The sequence below is a fragment of the Chrysochloris asiatica genome, unplaced genomic scaffold, assembly GCF_000296735.1.
Source record: "Chrysochloris asiatica unplaced genomic scaffold, ChrAsi1.0 scaffold00124, whole genome shotgun sequence".
Lineage (NCBI taxonomy): Eukaryota > Metazoa > Chordata > Mammalia > Afrosoricida > Chrysochloridae > Chrysochloris > Chrysochloris asiatica.
The window spans coordinates 8,917,338-8,927,043 of record NW_006408642.1 but is presented as its reverse complement, the minus strand read 5'-3'; the positions used below and the strand labels follow the sequence as shown (position 1 = coordinate 8,927,043).

The 9,706-nt window shown below is 41.9% G+C and overlaps 1 protein-coding gene across 1 annotated transcript; it reads right to left on the bottom strand.

Moving 5' to 3' along the window:
- Nucleotides 1–4,596: 4,596 nt before the first annotated feature.
- Nucleotides 4,597–5,664, bottom strand: CCR1 (chemokine (C-C motif) receptor 1). The gene has a single exon (XM_006868850.1). The coding sequence runs from the start codon at nucleotides 5,662–5,664 to the stop codon at nucleotides 4,597–4,599; it is 1,068 nt and encodes a 355-aa protein (XP_006868912.1).
- Nucleotides 5,665–9,706: the final 4,042 nt, after the last annotated feature.

Sequence of the window (9,706 nt, the reverse complement as noted above, 5' to 3'; positions counted from 1 at the left end):
TGGCTGCCTGGATCTCCCCCTTGGTTATAGTGTCTGTTCATGTCCTGTCCCCATTTTTTAATTGGGTTAATTGTCTTTTTCTTGTAGAGGTGTTGTAGTTTCCTATATATTTTAGAAATGAGTCCCTTGTCTGATGTGTCGTTGCAAAAGATTTTTTCCATTCTGTAGGTTCCCTTTTTACTCTTCTGGTGAAGTCTTTTGATGCACATAAGTTTTTGATTTTGAGTATGCCCCACTCATCTATTTTGTCTACTTTTGTTTGTGTAGTTTTCAAAATGTTTTGTTGTCTGTGTATTCCCTGAATTAGTGCCCTTACATTTCCCCCTATTTTTTCATTGATGGCCTTCATACTTTTGGCATTCACATTTAGGTCTTTAATCCATGCTGAGTTGGTTTTTGTATAAGGCGTGAGATAAAGGCCTTGTTTCAGACTTTTGCATATCACTTTCTAGTTTTGCCAGCACCATCTGTTGACGAGACTGTCCCGTCCCTCTTCCATCCTTTTTTATATTCTGAAATAATTTGAGTAGAATTGGTGTCAGTTCTTTTCAGAATGTTTGGCAAAACTTGTCAGTGATGTTGTCTAGGCCAGGACTTTTTAAAAAAACTTTTTATTGTGAATTGAGTGATGGTTTACATGTAAGATCATCAGTTCTACAGTCAATAAATTATACACTTTGTTTCATGTCCATGATTGCAATCTCTTCCATGCAACAACAGTTATCCCACTTTCTCCCAAGCCACCCACCTTCTCATCCTTTCCCAACTTTGCCCTGAAGTAAATGCTGCCTTTTTGATTTTGAATGATTTACAATGCCAGGGTGAGCATAACTTGCTATTACTGTTGTGTTTATATATGCCTATCTCCCATCTACTGCTTGAATGGAAATTGGGAAACAAGGGTGAAGTCATTTCCAAAGCCAAATGGTGGTCAAGGGCCACAGCCTCAGGTTCCTCTAGTCTCTTTATAATCAATAAGCCCTGTCTTTTTTTTTTTTTTAATAAATAATTTCGAGTTTTGTTCCATATCTTCTCCCACTCTATCCGGGAACTTCTAATGTGATTCCTTTCAGAGCAGTTGCTATTGGTGTTCAGGCACCATCTTGTTCCTTCTTGTTTCAGAGTCATGGAAACTGTTGTTCACATGTTCCATTAGTCCCCTAGACTAATTAATTCATCTTCAATTCGCATCAATCTTTTTTCTTCTGCACATAGAGAGACCAATAGTTGCACTTTAGATGGCCGTTTATGAGCTTTTAATATCCCAGATACTACTGACCCAAGAAGGAGCTCTGGTAGTGGAATTGGGCTGCGAACCACAAGGTCAGCAGTCTGTAACTACCAGCTGTTCCGCAGGAGAAAAATGAGGCTTTCTGCTCCCATAAAGATTTACAGCCTTGGAAACCCTGTACAGGGTCGCTATGAATTGGAACCGACTCCACGGCACATAACAATAACAATGGACCAAAGAAGGATGGACAGCATTGTATTTATGGACCATGTAATGCCAATTGACCATGGTGTCTCCTGAGCCCCCAGTAAACCATGACTTTTTATTGTTGGGATTTTTTTTTATGACTTGTTCAATTTTCTACCTCAGTCTGTGTTAGTTTAGGGAGGTTTTATGTTTCTAGAAATTTGTCCATTTCTTCTAGTTTTTCAAATTTTTGGAGTATAGTTCTTCATAGAGTATTTTTTTATTATCTCTTCTATTTCAGTAAGTTCTGTTGTGATGTCACCCATTTTATTTCTTAACTGTGTTATTTGCATCTTTTGCTTTGTTCAATTTGCCAGTGGTTTGTCACTTTTATCAATCCTTCCAAAGTACCAACTTCTCTTGCTATTCTGTTGTTTTTTTCTTTCATTTATTTTTACTTGGATCTTTCTTATTTCCTTTCTTCTGGTGATTGTTTTTTCCTGTTGTTTGCTTTGTAATTGTTGGAGATGTTGAGCTAAGGTGCTGATTCTGGATCTTCTTTTTTGATATGAATGCTTATTCCTATAACTTGACCTCTACTATAATCGGCTTTTACTGTGTCCCAAAGATTTGGTATGTTGTGTTATCATTTTCATTTGATTCTAGTGTAATTTTTAATTTCATTTTTTATTTCTTCTATTAGTTTTTAAGCAGGGTACTATTTAGTTTCCATGTGTCTTATTTATTTATTTGCTGTTTTTCCTATTGTTGATTTTTTATTTCTTGATGTTATATTCTGAGAAGATGCTTTGTGTTTTTTTAATGCTCTTAATGTATTAAGGCTTGCTTTGTTGTCTAGTACATAGTCTATTCCAGAGAATGATCCGCTGTGTGCATTATCCTGTAGTTGGGTGGACTGTTCTATAAATGTTGTAGATGATTAACTTGGTTGATTGTGTTGTTTAGGTCTTCTGTATGTTTGTTGAATTTATTTCTTGTTGTTCTGTCCTTCGTTGACAGTTGTGTACTAAAGTCTCCTACTATTACTGAGGAGTTGTCTATTTCTCTTTTCAGTTCTGTTAGATTCTACTGATTTATATATTTTGGAACTCTTTCATTGCATTCATAGATATTTATTATGACTAGGTCTCCCAGTCCTTCAACACACAAGCTTCTGTTTATAAATCTGACACATGAACTTAGGATTTTATCCCTATGCACATGAGTTGTTATTAGGTGTCATCGAGTCGGTTCCAACTCACAGCAACCCTGTATAGGATTTCCAAGAGCACCTGGTGGGTTTGAACCATCGACTTGCTGTTAGCAGTCTAGTGCTTATCACTCAGTGTCACACCTGAACCTGTACACACAAGTTAGTCCCTACCTAAAGGCTTGGTAAGAGCACAAGTTTCGTGTCTAGAAAAGCAGAGCATCCATGCCAATGGTGTCGCTGTGTCAGAAGGTGTGAGGCGCCTTGTGCCTAGCGGAGTCCTTCCTCCCCTTCTCTGTGCAGGCACCATGAGCATCACAGCAGCCCCACCCACCAGACTGTAGGCACTGTTGGCATCCGAGTCTGTCTGCCTCCTGAAAACAGACACCTGGCATCCATCTCTGTTTATCAGGGCCCAGGAAGCTTAGAATTAAGAGGGCCTTCTGCTACTATTGCTGGGTTAGATGGATTTGTGCAAGTCATACTGGGGAGACAGGTGGAGTAATTTAGGGTGATTCCTTACCATGGAATTCAGTGCAGGCACCAAAAGCAATGCTTTGAAATAATTTATTGACCTAGGAAAGTGATAACAATGTATTGCTAATTTAAAACAAAAACATGAGTACCTTTGGAGTCCATATTTGTTATAATTATAAATACATATGGAGAAAAAAAACAACCATAGAAAAATGTATAGTGGTTGTCTTTGGCCAGTAGAATTACGGGTGATTTTGTTGTTTGTTTTCCTTTTGTGTTTTCAAGCTTTCAGAGAAACAATCTTTGCAACTCAACTTTTAAAGAAATATGTGTCTGAGGGAAAGGGGAGCAAAGGCATAATCAATAGAGATGAAGTGTTAAGGACGTTTTGGGTAAATAAGTTAGTTTGAATTAGAGACCCTTTTGATATTATGTCAAGACAGAGCTCCCACTTCATCTGTCTGCAAAGGTAGGCATCTTCCTTCTAGACATACTCCTTCCTCAAGCCCACAACACAATTGGGCTAGACCACAGGCCATTTACGTGCCACTGGTGCCAGTGTGGGAGCTGTATTCTGATCCCTGAAGCCAGAACATCCATCTGGCCTCTATTTGCCTGGTACTAAATTCTGCCATAAAGCCATCAGCTTGCACGGAAGGGACATTCTAAAAAAAATTTTCAGAGAGAAAAAAATTGGTAATTGGAAATAATTAATTCCACTGTTCAACCGGTCAGAAGCCTTTCTCAAGAAGCACATGCTACATGCACATTGTTGTTAAGTGCCCTGCCATCAGTTCTGACTTATAGTGACTCTGTATAGAGTTTCCAAGGAGTGGCTGGTGAGCTTGAACTTACGACCTTGTAGTTCAAACCAACATTGAAGTCCAGTGCATTAGCCCACAGCTCCACACCAGGACTCCTGTTTGATTTTAGGGACTATAAAATTCTTTCTAATGGCTTTCTTGTTTCAGGCTCAACACCAGTTCCCAAATCTTATTTCCCATTAGATACCAAGTCCATCATGACTTCAGTGTTTCCGAGGTTTCCAAGAGTCCAAACCCTGTAGTAGGGGCAGAGGTTGGGAGGTTTGGGTGGGAGGGACTGGCTGTAGATCAGCTCTGGAGCTCAAGAGTGATGTCAACAGTGGAAATCACTGTTTTCAAGTTCATTGAGGGGCTGCCACAAAGGCTTTGTTTACAAATGTTCTTGTGCACAGATCTGAAATGCTTAGCCTCTGGCTCACACCCTTTGTCCATTTCACTCATTCATCTTTCTTTCACCTGGAAGAAGTTCATGAAAAAGACTCAATTAAGCCCCAGAAGCAATTTAGTCTAGACAACTTTGAAGCTCTCTCTCAATTCCAAGAGACTGCGAGTCCGTGTTGGTGTCAGGGGTCAAATACTTGTCTGGGAGAGTGAAGTGCTTCCCCTCCCAGGACACTATGGCTGCAGGTCACTCTTACTGGATCCTGGCTCAGCCACAAGGGGTTGATTCAGAGCACCTCTGAAAGCTCATGCTCCCTTGTGGAGGGAGTCACAGAGCTGACCCGCTCCAACCTCTCCGTGGAGAGGAAGGGAAGCCATTTAGCCAGGTGCACAGTGACTAGCCTGTGGAACAAGTGGTGGAGGTATGTCCGGAACCTCTCCCCGACGAAGACATAGATGATGGGGTTGATGCAGCAGTGCATGAAGGTGATACTCTCTGTCACTTGGATGGCCAAGTCCAGTTGCTTGCTCTGCTCACACTCATAGGTGAAAAGAGAGTCTTGGAAAGCAGACACTAACATAGTCAGAGTATAGGGGCTCCAAAAGAAGAAGAAGATAATCATGATGACAAATATCAGACGGACAGCTTTGGTCTTCTTCTCATTCGGTCGTCTGAGCAGAATCTTTATAATCCCTGTGTAGCAGACAATCATGACCAACAGAGGCAAAATCAGTCCCAAGATGTTCAGTTTCAGAGCCTGGAACTGTTTCCATGTTTTCCAGCTTTTTACAGGGAAGTGAAGGCTGCAGGTATAACGACTGACCTCCTTCTGTTCCCTGGAAAACTGCCAGCCGGGGATGGTTGCCAAGATGGCCAAGACCCAGGCGACAATGCTGCTTATGATGCCAAAGGTGATGGTCCGGGCTCGCAGGGCAAGCACAGCATGGACAATGGCCAGGTACCTGTCGAACGTCAGCAGAATGATGAAAAAGATCTGGCTGTATAAACCTATGTAGTAAAATCCTGAGAGTAATTTGCACATGAAATTGCCAAAACCCCAGTTGTCCTTCAGTTTATAGTCAATCCAAAAGGGCAGCGTGACAAGGAAGAGCAGATCAGAAATTGCCAGGTTGAGGAGGTAGATACTGGTCATGTTTTTGAGCCTCTTGTATTGCATTAAGACCAGGACCACCAGGATGTTACCGACCAGGCCAATGGCAAACACCAGTGAGTACAAAGGGGGAAGGAGTTGGTCCCCAAAGGCCTTCACGTCTGTCTTCATACATGGTGTTGCATCTCCGTAGTCAAATTCCGTGGTCGTGCCATAGTCCTGTGGGGTAGCTGCTGTTTCCATCCTGGCTGCTCCTACTAGACAATTGTTTTTGTGTTTGTTTGACTGTTAAAGGCAGTGAGCTCTGGACAACAAAGATAAGACAATGGTTACATTTCTTTAACCACTTGACATATGTTTGTTGAGCACCTAATGTGTACCATCTCCTAGGAACCCAATGGAGAACAAGGGATACGTAGGTCCTCTAGTTAAACTAGAGGTGCTGGTAATAAACAAATGAGTACACAAAGCATTAACTGAATAACTTTGACATGAGTGTTGTGAAGGATGAGTGCTGTATGTGGAGAGCAGATGCAAAGCCGACTTACCTCACTATTCAGACTGATGCTTCCTAAGCACTTCCTAGGGGTGACGCAATGGACTTAGTGTTAGAGAACCTGTGAGAAGATGTGATTACTGTTTCCCATTTTAGAAGTGATGACACAGAGATTCAGAGTGTTCCCAAGGACACACAGCTCCTAAGAGTATGCATCACTCTGAAGCCCATTTCTGATACCATTGAGCTGTCCTTTCTCTGATACTGGAGTGATGACGTTGTACTGTGGGTCCACAAGAGGGTGTTGAGAAGTAAAAAACTTACAAACAAGTCTTTGGAGGTTAGAGAAGTTCTCAATCAGGGGTACACAGCACTTTAAGGCATTTAGAAAAGTGTAGGATTTTTGTTGTCACAGGGATTTAAGAATGCTACTTTCATTTGGTCTTTATGGACTCCTAGTACAGTGCTGTAGGATCAGCACTGGACTTGGAACAAAAGGTCGGCAGTTCAAACCGACCAGTTGCTCCTGAGAAACCCTGTACAGGGTTGTTATGAGTTGGAACTGACTCAAGAACACTTAAAAACAACTGTCATTTGATACACAGGGTAAAGGGTGTTCTACAGTGCAGAAGTGATCATACTCAATAGTGCTGTTATAGTAAAATTCCAAGAAGCCAACCCCATCACTTTGCAAATAGGGGCATGGAGGGTACAAGAGTAGACTGGATTTGACCCACATCACACATCTGCATATGGTACAGGTAGGTAAGTCTATTGTTATTGCTGTTTTAAGTGCTGTCAAGTCTATTCTGACTCATAGTGTGTTGTATAGGATTTCCAACGAGCAGCTGGTGAGTTTGAACCACTGACCCTGTGCTTCAAACGACCTAGTGGTCCAGCATCATACCAGGACTCCAGGTAGGTCTATAGGTAACTCCATACCCTGTGAGAGTCATCATGAGGGCTCATCAGGTAGACACAGGGCAGAAGTGGGGTGACTCAGAGAAAAGAGAAAGCTGGAGAGTCAAAGAGGATTGAGCCAAGAGGTGATGATGTTCATGATACTGTGCTTCTGTTGGGTATTTTCAATTGTTTTATATGCTTGCAAACCCTCGGTGATGAATAAGGAAGATCAAAGCATAACTGATGTACTTGAAATATGGTGCTGACGACGAATACGGAATATACCATGTTTTAAAATGCTGTCATCATGGACTCTCAGAAGAACAAATACACCTGTCTTGGAAGAAGTATAGCCAGAATGCTGCTCTCTAGAAGTGAGGATGGTGAGACTTCATCTCACATACCTTGGACATGTTCTCAGAAGGGACTAGTATCTGAGAAGGACATCATTCTTGATAAAGTAGAAGGTCAATGAAAAAGAGAAAGACCCTCAGTGAGATGGACTGACTCAGTGACTTCCAAGGGGCTCCAACATAGCCCCAACTGTGAGGATGGCCCATATCTGGGCAGTGTTTCAGTCTGTTGGACACAGGGTCACTATGAGTTCAAATGGACTCTATAGCACCTAACAAGATATCTTATTGATAAATGCCTTGAAACGAATAAAAACAAAACAAGAAGAGCCACTAGACAGCTTGTCTTTGTATCATTTCCCCCAGCCTCTGCCTTTTAGCACATCATTTCAGCCCTTCCCAATGCACCTACTGAAGGCCTCTTCCCAGAGGGAGCATAGGCTTTGATGCAACCTCCAATTGTGTGACCCTAGACAAGTCTCTCACCCTCTCTGAAACCTCTCTTCTCAGAAGCTAATCTGGAAAGTGAATTTTACTTGACAATGATGGACAAGGACATTACATCACCTTCAATGTGAACTTCATTTTATAATCCTCAATCCCTAACCTGAATGGGTGTGACCTAAATAATAACTAGGTAAATTAAGTGGTACCTGCATCATAATTCCCATCTTAAACCTGGGAGCTCTTGTGCTCTTCTTTCTCCACTACTTAGCAAATGTTTTCTGATTATAGAACTCACATTTCTCCAGTGGTCATTGAAGATTAATGCACACTTGGAAGAGAGTATTTCTGTTAGGACAGGGAGTGTGGGAGTTTCACTTCTCCTCAAATATCTATGTTCACTCCTTCCAGGCTTGTAGTCACTAACGAAGGTGTCTTGGCAATTTCTGATTTCTGCTGCCAATGCCAGTGCTGATGAGGGCAGAGAGGTCGTTTATGGGGCTGGCAAGTTGACAATGGAAGCAGCAAGCAGCTAGTGGAGCACTGAAAGTGACTGGCGTAAGGCTGCCTCTCTGAGCCCAGTTTCCCATAAGAGTTTTTCACAAAGGTGAAGGCAAGTCAAGTCAGCATCCTCAGGTGCCATTTTGAGTTGCCTCTTCACTTCCAAACCCTAACCACATTAGCTGTTTCTTCAACTTGTCAGGTGCCATGCAACTATTCCAGCATACTCTAACCCTAAAGGGAGACATAGGAGAAAACGAGTCGAGTTATCTCTCAGTCTGTCAGTTCTGCTATAGTCTGATGCAAAAATTTGGCTCCAAGGTTGTTGCACAGTGGTTAGCTGTAGTCCTGGAGCCTGAAAACCACCAATCCCAGAATTGTCCAGCCTGGTAATCTCTGAGCAGAGAAAGGACAGTGGTAGTAGTAAAAAGATCCAGGCCCAGTGATGTCCTGGAGCTGGTTAAGGAGAGCTGTCGTGGGCATCTCCTCCCGTCCCCTCATTCAGCAGATTGGTAGCTGAAAATCAATTACAATGGCAGTGTTTACACAATGGTAATTAGCAAATGCTGCAAATCAGGTCCCCTGTTTTCAGGAGGGCCAGGTGTTAAAACATTTACCAACATATCACTGCTTAAGTTCCACAGTCTGGAAAGCTTAGAGCTGTCCTGTTACTCAGGTGGGGACTGAAGACATCAGTGGATGATGCACAGCTTGGTGGTAGATGATGCAAACTTCTAGAAGCTTCCAATTTTTCTTTGGACCCTCCAGAGCTCTCTCTGGAGCCCTGATGGCACAGTTGGTTAAGTATTGGGCTGCTAACCACAAGGTCGGCAAATCAAATCCACCAGTTGCTCCATGGGAGAAATATGAGGTTGTCTGCTCCCGTACAGATTTTACAGTCTTGAAATCCAGTGGAGTTGTCCTACTCTGTCTTAGAGAGTTTTGAGTTGGAATAGACTCTATGGCAGGGGTGGGGGAAAGGCTCTTGTGGAGGAACAGTTAAAGGAAGCACTTTCTTCCTACTTGACATTGGATTCAAAACAAAATTCTGACTGGCTTGTTTATTATTAGAATAGAATGAACACATTCTATGAAGTCAGCTGGTCAGCCTTTGAATGGGTGAAATCCTGCATCCTGCAAAGACAGCATTCGAGGTTTTGAGAATCCTTGGTTCTAGTTTAGAATTGGAGTCTTGGTGTGGCGCTATAGGATAAGCAGTGGACCACAAAGTCAGCATGAACTGCAAGGTCAGCAGCTCAAACTCACCAGCCTCTCCTCGGAAAACTATACACGGTAGCTAGGAGCTGGAAATGACTCGACAGCACAAAACAACTTTAGAATTAATTCAGTATTAAATCACTCTTGCATGTGCACAGTTTGTCCTAATTAATATTTCCCTCTTACAACAAATTCTTCCTATATAATGTTTAGTTTTCTTTTCCATAGGGAAGTTTGACAAGCAATTTCCTTTTTTTTTTTTTTTTTTAAGATAATTATTATGAATCAAGTGAGATTTACAAACATGATCATCAGTTTTACATTCATCAGATCATTTACTTTGTTTTCTTTCAATGATCTCAGTCCCCTC